Source organism: Mixophyes fleayi, chromosome 8, assembly GCF_038048845.1.
Source record: "Mixophyes fleayi isolate aMixFle1 chromosome 8, aMixFle1.hap1, whole genome shotgun sequence".
NCBI lineage: Eukaryota > Metazoa > Chordata > Amphibia > Anura > Limnodynastidae > Mixophyes > Mixophyes fleayi.
The window spans coordinates 26,153,105-26,173,377 of record NC_134409.1 but is presented as its reverse complement, the minus strand read 5'-3'; the positions used below and the strand labels follow the sequence as shown (position 1 = coordinate 26,173,377).

At 40.6% G+C, this 20,273-nt stretch overlaps 1 protein-coding gene across 9 annotated transcripts in view; it reads right to left on the bottom strand.

The window, feature by feature from the left end:
- Positions 1 to 20,273, bottom strand: part of PAPPA2 (pappalysin 2) — a 194,999-nt gene that overhangs the window by 6,497 nt on the left and 168,229 nt on the right. For all 9 annotated transcript variants that reach the window (XM_075182183.1, XM_075182186.1, XM_075182187.1 and 6 more), the window contains 4 exons: positions 16,704 to 16,866; positions 6,179 to 6,311; positions 5,786 to 5,895; positions 5,272 to 5,343 (listed from right to left, as the gene is read on the bottom strand). In XM_075182183.1, coding sequence (XP_075038284.1) covers positions 5,272 to 5,343; positions 5,786 to 5,895; positions 6,179 to 6,311; positions 16,704 to 16,866 — 478 coding nt within the window. The remainder of the gene's footprint in view (positions 1 to 5,271; positions 5,344 to 5,785; positions 5,896 to 6,178; positions 6,312 to 16,703; positions 16,867 to 20,273) is intronic.

Sequence of the window (20,273 nt, the reverse complement as noted above, 5' to 3'; positions counted from 1 at the left end):
GCATTCACTACCAAGTGATAGCTGAAGTCAGGCTGGCGTTGAGATATAGATCTCTGCCCCTGACAGGAAAGGGACAATTGGTCCCTGGAGTACTGCCGTTGCCCTGATCTACCTCTCCAGGTCTTGGGGAGCTGTGTGTCCGCTGAAAGTGGAGTGACAGTGACTCAAGGCCGCTACCTTTGCTAGTAGCCTTAAAGGAGAGAGGGGGAGAAACTTGGATTGATAGACAGCAGTCCCTGAAAGTGACAAGTATACTGGGGAGGTGTTTTTCATCATACCCTGCATGTTGTCTCTGCCAGACTATAGTGTTATTTGTTGCAAGTTATTATTTAAATATATTTATTGCTGTTTTGTGCTACCATTTTGTTAAATAAACTTATTTGTTTTATTTTGGATATTTGCCTGGGTGATTTTGAACCTTGGGTAAATACTGGGTAGACCAGCTGTGCAGCGCAGAAGGTTACGTTAAACCCGGTATCCTCACATTCAGCTTTAAGAAACAGCAACAGCTCAGATCGTAGAATTGTTCTATGTCAGAATAGTGTAACCGATTTGTGGCAAGACATCTGTCACACATGCGCATGTATTTTGATATACAGTGTGGTGACTGTAGCTTAGATCAGACTAGTGTGCAACCTGGAGATTGGGATACTACACAAAAGGATTAAAAAGGAATGTTACTACACCCATCAGTGGGGAGCTCAGGAGACAGCTCAGTAGAGAGAACTCAGGAGATAGCTCAGTGGGGAGCTCAAGAGACAGCTCAATAGAGAGAGCTCAGGTGATAGCTCAGAAGATAGAGCTCAGGTGACAGCTCAATAGAGGGAGCTCAGGAGACAGCCAGTAGAGAGAACTCAGGAGATAGCTCAGTGGGGAGCTCAAGAGACAGCTCAATAAAGAGAGCTCAGGTGACAGCTCAGAAGATAGAGCTCAGGTGACAGCTCAGTAGAGAGAGCTCAGGAGACAGGTCAATAGAGAGCTCAGGAGACAGGTCAATAGAGAGCTCAGGAGACAGCTCAATAGAGAGAACACAGGAGACAACTCAGTGAGGAGCTCAGGAGACAGCTCAGTGAGGAGCTCAGGAGACAGCTCAGTGAGGAGCTCAGGAGACAGCTCAGTGAGGAGCTCAGGAGACGGCTCAGTGAGGAGCTCAGGAGACGGCTCAGTGGGGAGCTCAGGAGACAGCTCAGTAGAGAGAACTTAGTAGACAGCTCAGTAGAGAGAGCTCCAGAGACAGCTCAGTGGGGAGCTCAGGAGACAATTCAGTGGGGAGCTCAGGAGACAGCTCAGTAGAGGAGCTGTAATGTGTCTTACAGGAGGCAGAAAAGCTGAGACACCGGACAGTTGGAGAAGGATGAGATGTCTAGCCCAGGAGAACTAGAGAAAAGCTCTGGAGACTCCTGTGTGTCTCAGTGAAAGAGAGAGATACTTTAGTATGCCTCGTGACAATTCACCACAGTGATTGGCTGATGAGGGAACCTCAGCAATAAAAGGACTGTGCAATTGTGTATCCACTAAAATGAAAGTGGTAAGCAACCTAGAAAGGGAAAGGGAGAGGTCAAGATATGAGGCAGTGCCCTGAATGGGGGCTAGGTGTTTGTTGTTTTCTTTTAGCCAGTGTCATTTTGCTGTACAATTGCTGAAAGTTAAAGCTAATTTTTGGTCAAACTCTGAATTACCTGATGGACCCCCATATATTTGCACCTAATCACTAGTCATTGACCAAAAGGCTACGATCTTTGATCCCAATCATGTCACAGTATGGTGGAGAATACGGGCATTAAAAGGTCTGCACAAGTTTAAGTGAAAGAATCCAGGGAAATTGCAGCAACTGTAAACTTGGATGACTCGTCCTGTAGTTGAAGTAACAGAAATGTGCTTGAGACTTCCAGAAAAACCCAAGGAATGGTGAGGAAAACAACTGCCAAGTATTGTTTAATGAATGGTGTGGAGCAAGTGACCACAGGCGTTTCCAGCCACTAACGTGAACGTGGTAAGTGGGGTAGTTCCCTGAATGAGTGATAGGCACTTGCTGTTTTCTTTAAGCCAGTAATTTTGCTGTGCAGCTGCTGACAATTAATAATACTAATTTATATTCAAAAGGTGCTTGTGCACCTAAGTCCTAGTCACTGACCAAAAGACTGCTACCTCTGAGATCACAACACAACACGTATAAAACAAATGAAAGTTTATGTTTATCATAATCATAAGTGGACACGTTGCATCATGTAAAATGTTAGAAGCTGTAATTTTACAAAATCAAATAAAAACATGTTTACTATATCTTTCAATATTTAATAAGACTTAATGCAGATTTTTTAGCTAGTTTGGAAATTGTCGAACAAATTGATCCACCATTGAACTGTTTTTCCCCACTCTAAATAATCAAAATCTAATCTTATTGAATTTCATTTGATTTGTCAGGATACAAAGCCATGTTTGGGGCATTATGGTGGCTTAGTGGTTAGCACTTCTACCTCACAGCACTGGAGTCATGAGTTCAATTCCCAACCATGTCCTTATCTGTGTGGAGTTTGTATGTTCTCCCCGTGTTTGTGTGGGTTTTCTCCGGGTGTTCTGGTTTCCTCCCACACTCCAAAAATATACCAGTAGGTTAATTGGCTGCTATCAAAATTGACCTTAGTCTCTGTGTGTGTATGTTAGGGAATTCAGACTCTAAGCTCCAATTGGACAGGGATTGATGTGAATGAGTTCTCTATACAGCGCTGCGGAATTAATGGTGCTATATAAATAATAACTGATGATGATGATGTTTGCCAGTGACCCACCTTAGCACCTACAGGGAGTTGAGAAAGGGGTGTGCAGAAAAATTGTCCTGCAATCTGATTGAATTTATTGACTGCAATCCAAACAGTTCTGTGCAATCAAATCTGATTGATTTGTAATAATCTATTTCAATATCATTGCAACATGTAGTGCCAGAATTAATGCTGTCAATTCCTAACCTATCATGTGGAAGGCTTTGGTATACTTGATGGCTATTGTTGACCCTATCACTGGCTATCTTATCAGCTTTCTGCCTGCAGTTATATTCACATAACACATGTGAATTAGATTGCTAGTTGCATTGCTAGTTACTTGATCAGTCCTTAAGCATAACAACACTTCCTAGACTAATGTCTGCAACTAAAGTCCCTATAGACATCCGCTGCCCTCATGATTACTAACTGGCATTAAGAAGACAGCGAGACTAGAGTTGAGCTAGACATAAAGTTCAGTAATTCCCACTTAAAATATTTTAATGTCTCCTTCTCTTACATAAAATTAAATATTTAAAAATTTATATGGTACAAGCAAAAATCAAATGAACCTCCTAATCAAAATCTCATGTAATGTACCATATTTCACAAGAATTTATATCCCCTTAAAATGTTGCAAGATTTTACTTAAAAATGAAGGTTGCATTTAATTTCTTTTTCAAAAGATCATTTGATCTCTTTGCAGAAGTAAATCACTCTCTGCGGAGCAGATTCACCAGGAACTGATGAGAGATATCACACCCTGATTTGGAAATAAATTGCCACTGAAGTCATTGACACTTAGTAAATCCCAGAACATGTGCTTATAAACCCGTCAGTTCAGCTGACATATGGCTCCATACTTTCAAAGCTGTGTTACTGCCAGAAACTCTCATCTTTGTCAGCGTAGAGAATTTTTCGAGTTCAGCAGCTTCAAAAGCACAAAAACAAAGGCTTTGTGATGACCTCATTTTCCCAGAATTAGCAAAACATAAATCCTACATAAAAATATTAAACATTTTCTGCAGATACAGATAGAAAGAGCATATGTCCGTCTAGAGAAAAGGACTGTCCAAGGGAAATATTTTTTTTATACATTGACAGGGAACATACATTGGTTTATTATTGGCTGGGGTTACGGAATTTCATCATCATCATCATCATCAATTAATGTAGCGCTACTTATTCCACAGCGCACATACTTACATTAGTCCCTGCCCCATTGGAGCTTACAGTCTAAACTCCCTAACACACACACACACACACACACACACACACACAGACTAGGGTCAATTTAACAGCAACCAATTAACCTATTAGTATGTTTTTGGAGTGTGGGAGGAAACCGTAACAAACCCATGGAGAACATACAAACTCCACGCAGATAATGCCATGGTCGGGAATAAGGGTTATTTGCCCTTATACCTATACTGCTACTTGTACATTCCTCGTAGGAGAAGACATCTGGGGGTAAATTTATCAAGCTGCGGGTTTGAAAAAGTGGAGATGTTGCCTATAGCAGCCAATCAGATTCTAGCTGTCATTTTTTAGAATGTATTGAATACATGATAACTAGAACCTGATTAGTCGCTATAGGCAACATCTCCACTTTTTCAAAGTGTGTGTTGTGGAGGCTTCTATATAGGTATCCTCACCAAAGCTCTTCTTAGTTTGGATCTCACCAGCCATCATTTAATATTTTCTAATTATACAAGCTAAAGTTTGGTTGCTTGTTAATTGCAAGTTCCTTACACAGCGTTGACGTACTGCAAGCAGGGTAATTTTAATAAAGAGACAAAAGGGGCATTTCCCCTTATCCCACCAAGAATAGGTCCGTCATCAGTAATGGGCTCTGGATAGAAGACGAACTATACAATATTCTGTCTCTGACCTCAGATGTCCTAGAAAGACAACATACTTGGTTTAAAGTGTTTCTAGTGTTGCTCCCAATATCTTCTGAGACAGATTAATAAAATGCAAATAATAAAAGAATTCTGACCTCAGACATGACTTTATACACTAATTACTAATATGTATGTAAAGATAAAATGAGCCCAAATAATGAATCTGAACCTAATGTTGTCTTCCACTGGATCCACGGCTCTGACGAAGCTTTATCCTTGGTCCTGCGGCTCTGAGCGCGGGAAATGCTGCTATTTCCATATTTACCCTCGATCCTGTGGCTCTGAGCGCGGGAAATGCTGCTATTCCCATACTTACCCTGGGTCCTGCGGCACTGACCGCGGGAATGGCTGCTATTTCCATATTTACCCTGGGTCCTGCGGCTCTGACCGCGGGAATCAATGCTATTTCCATATTTACCCTGGGTCCTGCGGCTCTGACAGCGGTAATCGCTTGCCATATTTAAGTACAACCTAACTAAGGACCATATTTTGGACATTTTGTTTACAAATATAGTTGTAACGTTGTCAGAAGCTTATCTAATCGTGCAGATCCTTCCACAGAATGAGTGTAGAACAATACTGGTAAGTAATCACTATGGTGGTCTTACCTCACAAGATGGGATACAGTGCAGCGTACTGGGGTCCGGGTGCCACTGTAGAGTCCCTGTGCACATAATACCCTGCTGATGGAAAGGACAGAATAGTATCATCATTCCTGCACATACAGTAGCCAGCATATGAATCAAATTCACAGAGACACTTCTCTAAGGGGGTGGGAGGGGGGGGGGTATATTTTGCGACATCATGTGGTTCCACAAAGACGGAAATCTCTGTACTAAATATCTCAGCACGACATCTGACCAACGTCACAAGTTAGTCTTATTACAGTTTAATTATGTTTAGTCAATAAAAATGATCATATTATGTATGACCCATTAATGGGAAATGCATACATAAGTAGTACTATGAACTTTTGAGAAACAGGGACAACAATGGACAGATCTTTAGAACTTGGGACTGCCCCTCAAAATTACGGGCAGTTAGCAACTCTGTAGACATGAAAGTAGTATTAAATATCATTAACAGCAACCCTGGAGATTTGGCCAGGGGTCCACAGCGTACCTGCACCCTGGTAGGGTTCATCCATTGTTCTATAGAATCTGATGTCATGTTCTCCGGTAGGATCACTGGGTCGTTGAGGGCATAAGTGCATGAGGCTGTGCAGTTAGCACCTGCAGGGACAGAACACCCCAAAACTGATGAAATGTTGTGTTGAAATTAGTTCTAAAAAAAACCATTAAAAAAAAAAACCAAGACAATCGAGCAACAAGCAATGATTCATACTTGCAAAGGCGTACTGCTACAAGTCCTGGCAACAGCAGTATGGTACTAGAACCATGTGGGCATGAGCTAGCAAATGTGAGTCACCTTTATCAAAATAATATGAAAACATGTCGCTTGTTGTCTGGAAGTGGACACAGATCGTCCTCCCTAAATCAACGTCTAGTTCCTCACCGATAGTAAGTCCGTGGTTGCACGTGTAGTGGATGTTGTTGAGTTCTGGGGGTGGAGGACACGTCCCGGTAAGACCCTTGCAGAGGTTCAGATTCTCAGTCCAGGTCCCATCTTTACTGCACACTGTAGATACCTAAAGCACAAACACTCATCACAGTCACAAGACCCTCAGGGACACGAGGGAAAACTGGAACACAGCATAAAAAATGGGATTATTATATTGGAATATTAGGATTATTGGTTACAATCTGCGGTGATAAGGATTACATTCTATCGCTGCAATAGAAAATCAATTATTGCCGTATTTATTAATAAAATATCGCTGGGGCAGCTTTGTGCTATTCAGCCATACTGGCTGGGATCGTAAAGCATTAACTTACCCCCTCGATGGGCCAATATTTAAAAAAATATATAAATATCTGGAAAAAATATATTTTACTGCTATAAATAATGGAAAAACTGCTTTATTAAATTATTTTTTTCCTGTTATGGGATGGCGATAGCAGACGAAGGAAAGTGGCGGGACTTGTACTGCCGCGATCCTTGTTAGATAGGCTTCCCTATGCTTCACATGGGAAAGCTTTCACAGCCGAGACCCAGCAAACCTTTTCTCCAGCGCGGGCTATCACCCTTTGATAAATAGGGAGAAGCCCTAACACCTGTTTTTGCCAGAGACAGAGCTATTCTCCATTTTATAAACAGGCCCGTATGTCTTAAAGCTCCACTTTTCCTTGCACTAGTTTTCTTACGTGTCCATTTTATCTATTCCTGAATGTTCAGGTCATCAATATATATTTTATTGCAATGATACCCAATTACAGTGGTATCAAAAGTGATAAATAAAATAAATGCTACATGGTAACATCGCAGGCCAGACAGGGCCCTATTTGTTATTTTATCTCTCAAACTTCCAAGAAAATCCATAAACTCTTATATGACACAAATATTTTTTTTAAAAGACATTATGAGGTGAATTCAATTACGGTATCCTCGTGAAAGTAATGCGGCCTATGCACTATTACCGTTAGTATGGTCATTTTAACGCAGATCTCTGCTTGCCGCTCTCAGAGCTACGAGCAAAAATCAGCGTTGAAATTACTGTACTAGCGGTAATAATGGCTACTATTACCGTAGTAAGGCGGCCAATTGAATTACCCCCTTTGAATGAATTTCAAAAACGTATTATTTATAATATTGCATAACACACAACAAAGAAAGAGAAGCAACGACCACTGATCCTGAGATGCAAATATAAATGTATTACAAATATATGGCCCTTTGAGTGAAAAACTTAAGGCTTCCAAGTTATGTATTATATAGGGAACTGGAACTGTTGTTGTTCTATGGAAATTGCCCTCATTCCATCCTCTTCTCTCTTTAATTAACACAGGTTGGCACAGCACTTCATAAAAACATAATAATGACAATAGCAATATATCATATCGCTGACATGTTGTCTATTCACTGATATCATTTAAGGTAGCGGGAAGGTAGACTTGGAACTGTATAAACATCAATATCGTTTCACATAACTCTCCGCTTACTTTAGATGACAGGATGATAAAATAGCACTAAATTATCCCACAGTTCAGACATGTCAAGCAGTGGTGACACTTGAGTGCTAAAACTGTTATATTAAAATCATATCCTTTTTGAATGTCGCCCTCCTGCTGCTATTAACATCCAGGATGTGACAGTCGGACAGGGGAGACATGCAGATCGCTGCATACACCAGACTCCTGCTGACCTTCACCAGCTACACTCTTCTGTCTGTTCATTATCTCCATAATACCCACTTTGTGTCAATAATGTTTATTAATACTTTACATCATCTGATTAAAACTGTATATTACAGCTTTTTTTTTAAATGGCACGGAAGTGTAGAGAGAGCGTGTGACAGTGGGAAATCTATTACACTTGTACAAAACTCCTACCGACTTCCTGTCAAGAGGAGATCAAATGCAAAAATTGAGCATTTAGCAGGTCATCCTGATACAGAAAACTTATCAAGTTGTCTCCTAAAACAATCTAATTAGATTGGCCACACACTCGTCTTTTTTGGATTTCTGAACAAATAATTGCAATTCTATGTAATCACATCAATATACAATTGAGGCACACAGGTCATTATTGCTCACAGATTATTATTATTATTGTAATCATAGATTTGTAAGGCGCCACAGTGCTCCGCAGCGCAGTACAGTAGGGAAAACAGAACATGCATAAACAAGGACATACATAAAATAGGGACATACAAGGCAGACAAAATAAACGTAGACATGAAAACCAAGGGTATGGGGGGCCCTGCTCATTAGAGAGCTTACATTCTACATGGAAGAGGGCACAGCTGAAACAAGAGGAGCGAGTGTGGCTTAGAGCGGAGATTGGGATAGTTGTGAGGGCGTATTAGTGTGAACAGTATCATCAGGGATAAGGTAAGCTTTAAAAAAAGAGATGAGTTTTTAAAGAGCGTCTAAAGATATGAAGGCTGTGGGAAAGCTGATTGGGTGTGGTAGGGAATTCCACAAGTAGGGAGCAGCACAGGAGAAGTCTTATATGCGCAAGTGAGAGGTGGTTACCAGAGACGAGACAAGACAGATGGCTTTATTTATCGAGAGCATCCCAAGATTAGATGTTAGCATCACATCATCTCATCATCAGCTCAAATTTATCAAGCTTTTCAGAGCTTGATAAATTTAACCAAAAAGCAGTCCCCAATATTACGGGGACTGCAGACTGCAGCAGGGCCATCTTAACAACATTATGGGCCCCTGGGCAAAGCAGGGGCCCCTACATATATATATATATATATATATATATATATATATATATATATATATATATATATATATATATATATATATATATATATATATATATACACATACATAAATATAGATATAGATGTATAGAGATACAGATATAGATATATAGAGATAGAGATAGATAGATGTACTTGCTCAGTGACCCTTGAAGGTTTTTTATGCAGGTTTTTTTTTTGCAGGATTATTTACTCTAATTAAGAGCCCTGCCTATGGGGCCCCCTTGCCCGTGGGGCCATCGGGCACCTGCCCATCGTGCCCAATGGAAAAGATGGCCCTGGACTGCAGTATTGTGCGGCAGTTTGTCTAATGCGGGAGATATTATTGATATTAGTATTTATTAAACTGCTTACATAATTAATTGTGCCTAAACCATGCAGAAACAGCAATTCCTGCATGGTTTAAGGCTTGATACATAGGCCCCACAGTGTGTGTTATACACTGACAACTGCCAGTGGGAGTAAGCATTGTAGTTAGGGTATTGAATTTTCAGTTTCGGGTGGAATTATCAATTAAAGCATAAACACACTTTTGAGAATATTTTTTGGGGGGCATTAAAGACCCAAAGGGTTTATTGAGTTAACAAAGTTCCCTTCCAAACTTCAACTATGGGTTGCATACACTCTCTATATAACGTTACCACTGTCTCAACAGGGTGCAGGATCTCATGACGTTCTCTGCTGACGTCCGATCTCCGCCATTGCGCCATTTGCCCGACATAAGAATTCGCTAAATTGTATTCACACAGAGATTTAACACACGCTAACATTAGGCAGATGATGGGCCAGACAAAGTTGAAGCTATCCTTTAAAGCTGTGCACTGTGGATCCTAATGGTGTGTGCTAAGAGGAGCCATTGTAAGAAGTGGCAGAGTGGCGCAGCTAGCGGTGAGCGTTTAGTGAGATGATTGAGCCTAGCAGCAGCATTCAGCTCTAATCCGCTGTACAGCTGTCAGAGGTCAATAGAGCACAATACGCCATAGAGGGAGAACACGCTGCATGGCAGCATGAAAGTTTTATTAAAAACACTTTCACAACAGGCAGCAATTTCCCTTCCTACATAGCAATGTGTGATGGCCTCGTGGCCTCTTCTCTTTGTGTCACTCCTCAATATTTTATGGATTGTGCTCACACTGATGGGATGACCTAACAGATCAGACAATACAGCACGGCTTTTTATATTCATGATGTACATGTAAATGCTTATAAAAGAACATTTTTTATATTGGATTCCTAACACGTAGCTAACAGTCAATAAACTGCCGGAGGGATACAGAGACATCGATAAAATTAGCTCAGTTGCATCTAGTTTTAAATTGGTCCCATTATAATTTCCTGTGTCAGTGATGTCTCTGCGTTCAGAGACAACAGTGGGCTTGGCTGGTATTTAGTTATGTGCCGTTAACATACCAGGTATACAGCTCTTTCTGCAAATAATATAATGCGGCCAAGCCAATTGCATCTTTAAATCATGGTAGTACTTAAGTAAAATGAAGTGAAAACCTGGCGTGGTATATTTCTATGTTATATTTCTGCCTTTATGTTACATCAGTTTATAACACATTGGTTGGAAAACTCTGTAGTGTGTACCCAGCCTAAAGCTGGGTACACACTACAGGGTTTTTGCTCAATAATTGGCTCAACCAGCCGACATACGACCGCTCGTTCAAAAGTCGGGTCAGTGTGTGTAGTGACACGATGGTCGAAAGTCTGCCCAAATGGACGATTGTCGCCTCATTTGGTTGGTCGTACCGTTCGATATTTTCGTTCCAATCTTGTTTCCGTTGTGTAGTTAGCATAAATTTCCGACCGATCCGACCGATGTTGCTTCAGTGTGTGCGAAATTAAAATCATTGCTCACAACGACATGGCTGTAAAAAGTTGCTAACGGGATGGCCGCTCTTCCCCTTATCATCTAAAACAAGGCTAGTGTGTATGCAGTCCATGGACCGAGCGATCGGACCATCGAACGCATATAAAATTGATCGGCATAAAAAGTTGGTGGAAAACTCTGTAGTGTGTACCCAACTTAAGGAAGTGAGACAAACAGATTGAAAATAAATTCAAAGTCAGACAAAGAACTAAGGTCAAGGACAAAGGAAGTCAGGTCAAACTGGGCTAAGTTGGCTGCCATGTAATTAAATGGCTCATCTACCTTCAGATAACATTAACTGACAAGTACTTACCCTGTAACTTTGTTTAAATACATTGCTTTGTCCAGCTTCTGTCTGTGCTTTTTGACTATGCATTTATAGCATGAGGCAGAGTTATTATTTTTCTCATTGCCCTGGTATAAGACACGACCATGATGTGCTTCCTACACAGAATACAATGGTATTTCAAGAGCAACTATGTGTCGAATCCAAGGGCATAAAAAAATAAATATCTCTGTCTGATGATTTAAAGACATGGCAAAGAGATGAAAAGAGAATGGAAAGATAAAGCAATATGTTTAAAAGTTGCAGGCGGGACCATGCAAGCCAATAAATGAAAGTCACCCGGAGGTGGAAAATCCTTTTAATGCCACGATGAAGGAAAGAAGATCTGAAGTCAAAGCGCTTTTGCAAGTCGATGAAAAAAAGGGCCCATATGCTGAATCGTGTGATAGACTTTCCTTTGTGAATCAGTACCTCTTGTAATCCAATTTAAAAGATTTAAATGACTGATCGTTTTAAAACAGACAAGGGACACAAAGTTCAATTAAAAACCTCGTTCGGCACATTGTGAACTAAGCACTTCTACCAAAGGTGTGAAAAACAAATTTATTCCAACACTCTCATCACTGTCACAGATAATCAACTTAATTATGTGTTAATTATGTTTCACTGTTAAAATGAAATGTGACTATATCTGCACACAATCAAAATTAGTCTTATTACCTGAGCAGGAGAATATCGCTCTTTGCATTCTGCAGCTGCTATTTATAGATTGTGCTTTACGTAGAGGACTGGATCAAAGTATCCTTTTACCAGGTAGGATAAAGTAATATTTGTGCTGGATGAGCAATTTGGCAGAATAACACATTTTGCATTATTCTACTTTTTTGCACCTGCAGAATTGCAAAACCCAGGGGCCATAAAACTCATCCCTATTTAACGTAAACTGCTCGGGAGATAGGCGAGAATTATTAAGTTAGCTGTGAGACTGAGGTTATAATGTCAGTGTAATAGAGCTGATCTGTTCTCTCGGCAAAAGGAAAACATTATGGATGGAATGTACAAACAGCCGACAATGAAGTTCAAGGTCAGGGTTGACCCCTGAAAGCTTTTTGCACTGATTGCGAAAACCTATTGAAACACATGTACTGTGCTGTTCACAATGCAGTGATGAGGATGAGGTAGATTTATCAAACCTTGTAAAAAAGGTAAAAGTGGAGGTGTTGCCCATAGCAACCAATCAGATTCTAGCTATCATTTTTCTAAAATGTACTAGATATGTGATAGCTGATTGGTTACTTAGGGCAACACATCCACTTTGCCAAATCTACCCCTAAGTCTGGGTTGTGCTAGGTACATGTTACAACAAACAAAGCTATGGAACAAAAAGTTGGTACAGTAAATGTAATACATATGCCAAAACAAAAGCTTTGTACAACACATAAGTGACATTAATATCAAACAACTGTAAACTATCAACTACTGTGAATTATATCTTTATAAACAGTGCATAGTGATGTCATAATTTCAGTATTCACTCAAATGTTGATATTCAAATAATTTTATGATAATATATTTTTATCATACTGTAGATTCTAAGGATGTTTGAAGTAGAGATGGTCACTGACCCCCATGTTTTGTTTTTGGATCTGGATTACCGTCGTGTTTCGGTTTTGCAAAACCGCCATTGTGTGTTTTGGTTTTGGTTTTGTTTGGTTTTGTTTTGCTATTTTGTTGGAAAATAAATGTTTTTGGGCATAAAGTAACCAAATTTAGTGCTCCACCTGTTTCTTGGATAAGTAAGGTAATTCTAAAGCTAATAAATTAGGAAGAAAACAGTTTAATCTCTGGTAGGCCATCGTTAATTCTACACACAAACCTGATTGTCTTCCTCTACATCTTAGCCTATTGGCAATGCAGCCATCGTCTTTGGGTGTATATTACACCCTACACTTCTAGTTAAATATCTAAAGAAATGGACAAAGGCAGTTTGGTTTCTGTCTCTATAGCCCCCCCCCCCCCCAGCCCAGCCCCCGCCCTCCACTTGTAGTTGAATAGAAAAAAGCAGCCTGGATAGACTGAAGAATTAGAATATAAAAAGAAATGGGCAAAGGCAGTTTGGTATCTGTCTGCATCAGCCCCCCCCCCCCATCCACTTGTAGTAAAATAGAAAAATAGCCTGCATAGACTGTAGAACAAGAATATACAAAGAAATGGACAAAGGCAGTTTGGTATCTGTCTGCATCAGATCCCCTCTCCACTAGGAGTAAAATAGAAAACTATTCAGCCGTTATATAATCTAGAATATAAATAGAAATTGAGAAAGGCAATTTGGTATCTGTCTGCATCATAATCATCAACATCCTCATTAGCACCCTCGTCACCTACACAAATCTCCCCCTCATCCTCTTCTAATTCCAAAGTGGCATCCTAAATTTTTGTATCACCGGCTACACTCGGGCTGTTCAGGCACACATGAGCAGAACTGCTGAAAGGGTCCCTCTTTATGGGTACACTAACAGAATGCTCACGATTAGACATCCCACTGTTGGATGGAGTCTCCCCAGGGATTGGTGTAATTTCTGATTCAGAGCAAACATTATCCTCTAATGCCTTACTGTTATCTTGCAGCTCGGCTTTGACGCGTAACAGTAGTTGTGCACCACTTGTAGGCTCGGTAACATTTTTGGATCTGCCACTAATAGAGAAAGGCGAAGGCCTCATTCTGTCTTTGGCACTGCGTGTGTAAAATGGCATGTTGGCAATTTTTTTTTATCGGCAGTTAACTTTTCCTCAGTTACACTTTTTTTTCGCTTCAACAGGGTAAAAAAATTTGTGTTTGTGTGTGTTTTATGGGCTGATTTCAAAAGACGGTGTAGTTTGACATCGTCTTTCCCAGATGACGTACTGGGAACACTACCATCAGGACTGGTGACAGAACCGGGTTGCTCATTTTGGTCATATGTGGACTGCTTTGAATCCATTCTGAGCCCAAAGCACTTGTAGTGCTACAAATTGTTTTTGACACTGCTGCAAAATAGGACTTTTTGGACAGCCAGATACATTTCTGCAAAAGAATGGGGACACCCCAAAAGCAAATGGGAGTGCTAAATATATTATTTTGACACTGCTGCAAAACAGGACTTTTTTGACAGCCAGATAAATTTCTGCAAAAGAATGGGGGACACCCCAAAAGCAATTGGGAGTGCTAAATATATTATTTTGACACTGCTGCAAAATAGGAGTTTTTGGACAACCAGATAAATTTCTGCAAAAGAATGGGGGACACCCCAAAAGCAAATGGGAGTGCTAAATATATTATTTTGACACTGCTGCAAAATAGGACTTTTTGGACAGCCAGATAAATTTCTGCAAAACAATGGGGGACACCACAAAAACACTTGGGAGTGCTAAAAATTATTTTTGGAGACTGCTGACAAATAGGACTTTTGACAGCCAGAAATATTAATGCAAAAGAATGGGGGACACCCCAAAGCACTTGTAGTGCCAAATATTGAAAAAAAAAAAAAAAAAAGACTCCTCTATCCTCCTCTGTTCTCTTCTCTATCAATTGTTATCAGAATTGTTATCAGAATTGGATGAAGAATATGGTATATTCTCTGTCCCTGCTCTAATCAGCCAGTGACTACACCCTGCTCTGTCCCTCTGTCAAATGGCGATGGATTGCTGTGGAGGCGTGTATTTATAATTTTCAATCATCGCGAGAACCGAGCCCCGAGATCCGACGAAGTCACGATGACGTTTTTCCTCGATTTGGAATCCGAGCGGGGGCGGGAGAGTACCGAGCCGAGCAGGCTCGGTACTCGGATAGGCAAAGTTAGGGAGGCTTTGGTTCTCGGGGAACCGAGCCCGCCCATCTCTAGTTTGAAGAGTCTTCAGTCGTATTCCACGAATAAAAACATTGTTTTTTATAAGATTCCAGACTTCCTCTGTGAGAAAACAATATCCTTATAATCACAATAATTCCCCAGATATCACACAGAAGTGAGGATAACAGTACATGTATAAACTCCTGTGAATTAGAGCTTTAGAAATGATGCTTAGTGATGTCACAGCAGTCATTGGGGTCACAATTATAAGGGGTAAAATAACATATACATATATTTAGATATATTCAACAATGTCACTAACAGTTGACACTAACCACACAGAATTGGTGCACTTAACTAGAAATAAGGAGGCTCAGCGGAAACTGATTTATTTCCATCATGTGATGCCATGAGCCAAAGTTTGGTTTGGGTGAGAAACTGCATTTCACAGTGATAGCGTATTATTACATTTACATGAATTAATTCCCAGTGTCTCCTTACGGTCATGAATTATATAGGGGTCAAACTAGCAGTATTTCAAGTAGAAGATGGTAAAAAAGAAGAGATGAAAGTTTAAATTTATTAGCAGAGTTTGATAATACCGCTAAGTGATATTTCTACCTTTGCAGACCTTCCTTTCTGCTCCGGACTTAAAACCTGCAAAATGCCACATGATCAATCTGTGCGAGTGAATATAAGCGGAGTGTGGGTAAGATGGGCATTAATGTCCAATAAAAAAATGTGCCACACTACTGGATTGTTTCCAGTTTTTAAATCACTCCTGGGGGGTATGTATATTTACTAAACTGCTGGTTTGAAAAAGTGGAGATGATGCCTATAGCAACCAATTAGATTCTAGCTGTGATTTTGCAGAATGTACTAAATAAATGACAGCTAGAATCTGAATGGTTGCTATAGGCAACATCCCCCCTTTTTTAAACCCGCAGTTTAGTAAATATACCCCCTGGAGATGTTGTGTATATCATCTTGTGTGGCAGCATGGTGGCACAGTGGTTAGCATTGACCTATCTGTACAGAGTTTGTATGGTCTCCATGTGTTTGCTCAGGTTTCCTCCCACACTCCAAAAACATACTGGTAGGTTAGTTGTCTGCTGACTAATACGGACCCTAGGCTGTGTGTGTGTTAGGGAATTTAGACTATAAACTTCAAAGGGGCAGGGACTGATGTGAATGATAAATACTCTCTGTACAGCGCTGCAGAATATGGTGGTGCTATATAAATAAATAATAATATATTTGGTGATTGATATATGTATATTTTGAACAAACTAATACAAATAATATATTATTATATTATGCCCGAGATTTGTCATTACGAGAAAACTGCATAAACCATCTTGTGGCTTAATCCCATGTGTATTTATGTCCGTACATTACTTTTCAGGCCCTCTGTGCCACACGTCTGTGTATCTTAATGAGGTGCCATGTGGGCATGTTCTGCCTGGATCGGTGCCATAGCAGCCATGACCATATACACCCAATATTAGCATGTGTCACTAGGAGGTGATATAAGCTTTATAATACCAGAACCATGCTAAACTAATTATTATGGGCAAACCATAAATACTGTCAAAATACAGGCAGTATATTTGCATCTCTAACACAGAAATCATGAACGTAATGGATTGCACATGTCTGTTGTCTGCACCATGATACATATATGTCATTCTGCAGCATAGAGGACCTGTGTACTATACCGTATAAGATCCGCAGTACAGTGTACATCTGCTGTCCACCTCTAGCCCTCGGGTACAGTTGTACATCCCCCGGAGGATGAGGGGTAACGGCTTACAGATGACAGGGATACAGCGGCCCGCAGCCCAGAGCCCGGTCTGCAGACAGTGTATTTTCAAGAGCTTCCTGCAAAACAAATATGAACAAGCAATTCAGGCTCTGTAACAGGACATAGTATGTATTGTTCTTATCAAGTTATTACTAGGGGAATCATCCAGTATTTTACTATATCCATTTTTCATGATCACTAAGGTCAGTTGTCCATCATGATTTTACTAGTGTTTCATTGGCTGTTGTCTACTTTATTAAGTCCACGGTCAGTAAGGCCAGAAGATTAATGGGGTGTCTTACACTGACCCTCCCGACCAGAAGTGCAAGAACTGCTTACATACCACATGTCAGATTCCATCACCCTGACATTCCGTGTCACTAGTGTTTTCTTAACATCAGTGGGTAACAAGCCTGAGGACACTGCACTATTGGGATCAATGTCTGATATTTCTTATAACCTCAGTCATGCTGCAAGTTCAGTTTCCACACATTGTTTTGTTCCTATTCTACATTTATTAAAAGTTAACAATACAGCTGACACTGGCAAAAAGTAATGTGTCTTATTTAGGGTTCAACGCACACGTAATAACTCTGATGCAAGAAAAGCATACTTAAATGTATTGTGTCCCCTACCTCCAGATACATCCAACTCCACAAACTGCTGTATTTCTGCGTCAGGTGTACACTTACACCTAATGATAGTTTAGAGATAGGACTTGTCACTGTTAGTAGTAAATGTGGAAGTCACTAGTTGTACACAATATAATATGTAATGTCATATGCACAAGAGAGAATAGTGTCTGCACAGTGTTAATAAATGTGAAAATACCATTAACCATACAAAACGTAATGCTTCAAAATGAAATGGGGATCTTTTATTCTGCAGTAGCCCAATGGAAATGACAAATAAGCAATAAGAACAGATGGCTATGACCTGATGTAATATAGTTGCAACGCTACTGCATTATGTACAGCTGGAGGGGTCAATGTGCAAGCAGCCAATCAGAAGCAGATAGATGACATCACTGTGTATCTCTCCACCGGACCTTCAATACCCACAAGTGATACACCTTCTAAGAGGCCTACCTGGGGCTGTGTACAGGTCTAATTATGTTTAATAATGTTGCATTTCCAGGGGGCTGCTACACTTACGTGAACATGCTGTTTCTGTACTCAGCTAATGCTTGACATCCCCTGTTCTGCAGGGGTGCACGCAGGGGGGTTTCTGGGTCTCCCGCTAACTAAGTGCCCCACATAGCGACACTGTACTATAGAGCAGCTGCGGCGCTGTCAAAGAAGCGTCGGCGGCGGTGCTGTATTTTATTAATTACAGCACCGCCGTGGACGCTTCTTTGACAGCGCCGCGGCTGCTGTGAAGTACAGTGTTGCCGAAACGGAGCTGCTGCGCATGCGGGGGGTTTAAGGGTGCGCCCCTGTTCTGCTTCTTCAGGCATAAGGTGCCGCAAATCTAAGATACGCACACATCTAAACACAGATGCATTTTGGTGCAAGCACACACCTATGTTTTATACTATGAAGTCTATTGGAAGGAGGGACAATGAAACCATGATCTAACATACACGGATGTCTTTATTTTTCAGTCATTAGTTCCTCTATTTCCCCGATCTCATTTACTTAATGGGTTCAGTCTTTAATGGGTGGTGAAGAAGCTGATGAAATCGGAGCCTTATTAACCACATTAAACAAATGAAAAAGCAGATTTTTTTTTTTTTTTTAAATCGGTGACCTGAAATCTGTTCCGATGTAATAACGAGGAAGCGGGGTCAGAGGGGATCTGAACACCTGTCACTCTGGACGTACACATTGTGCAATGTAATCAGACACAACCAATGAGCCTGGCCAAAACTGCAGCTGTGTGTCCAGCATTATATATACAGCACTAACATCATAAAGAGCAATTGAGAACCGCACACCTCCCAATAAAAAACATAAAAAGACTTGATTTATCCGTCAACAATGTAATAGTAAAAAATCCATAATGCGCAGAGTGATTCCCAGGACTTTACTCCTTATGGGGTTTTAACTTTTTTTATTATGGTTAGATAAAGTTTTTCTTATTTATCACTGAAAGGATTGTGGTTCTCAGAATTCCAGCTGGAATCTCTAAAAGGGGGGTTGGTGGAACCCTTAAAGAATGAGTGTCCTGTATTAGGCATAGACATTACTGCCTCCATTCTGTTTGGCCTCTTTATCAAGAGGGTAAAAGGCCTGGTGTTTTTTCCTATTTATCAAAGTCCCCAGGCCGGTGTCGGCTATCGCCAGCAACAGTTTTCACCAGGGGGGGCTGCTGTTGAAGTCTCCGCTTGCAAAGCATGTGGAAGCTTATTTAACAAGGACATTGGCGGTGCAAGTCCCAATGCCATCCTCGGAATGGTGATAGCAGAGGTTACTGTTAGGATATAGTGCTTTATTAGTAAAATAAAACGTTTATTTCTTTTTTAAATAAAGTTGTTGTTGTTTTTTTTATCATTTGTTACCATTTGTTTTGCGACACTGCCGTTAGAAACATGAACAAATCTTCAGTTTAAGCTACTCTGGGCCAACATGAGAAAATGTGGCTCTTTAATATCTGTACCCCACATGACTATGCAGAACTAGGCCAAACCTTTACTCAATAGATTTCATTGGATGAATGGGTGGATAGCAGAGTGGTGGATAACAACAAGGCAGCCTATGCTCCAGGCTAGGGCCCAGTGACAAGAGCAGGTGACCGGCACGTTGCTTCCACTGGAGTTGCTAATAGCGCTGACTTCCACCCTCCATTGTTGTCACTTCTTTGTAATAGCTTGTGCAGGGTCTGTGTAATACATTAATATTTTATACTGTTTCTCCATGTGGTTTATTTACAAACATCAACTAATGCAGAATGTTTACATTTGGCCAAACAAACACTGTAATAACAAGAGGCTTAAATGACATTTCCTCATCTGCAGAATCAATTTGAATACAGCAAATATTATGTAAACAAACTGAGCTATGTAGGTGACACAAGAGCCTGTGGTCTAGCAATAAATGGATTATATTTTGAAATAAATATACTAAGCTGGCAGGCAGCAAGCTTGTCTATAGGGGAGAGGGTTAACTATAAGCATGGGCCAAAAAGTAAGGGGGAAGCTGTAGGGAGTCAAAATCTTGCTAATTTAAAGTAAATCTACTGAGGGGTAAACAACATGTGAGGCCAGTTCTCAGGTACCCATTTACTGCGTATAGACAGTGAGCTCAGATGTCAACACTTCAGTGTTCATGAGGACAGTGTGTGTACTATTAGAAGTAATGTGCCGCCTGCTGTAAATTATTATGGAGATAAATTATATATATATATATATTTATATCATACTTGCCAACATTTATTTTTCTTTTTCCGGGAGATGCCGGCTGGGACGTGGGCGTGCAGGGGGCGGGGCGGCGAAATCACGTCATTTTGGCCCCGCCCCCGTGACGGAATGACGCAAATCGCGTCA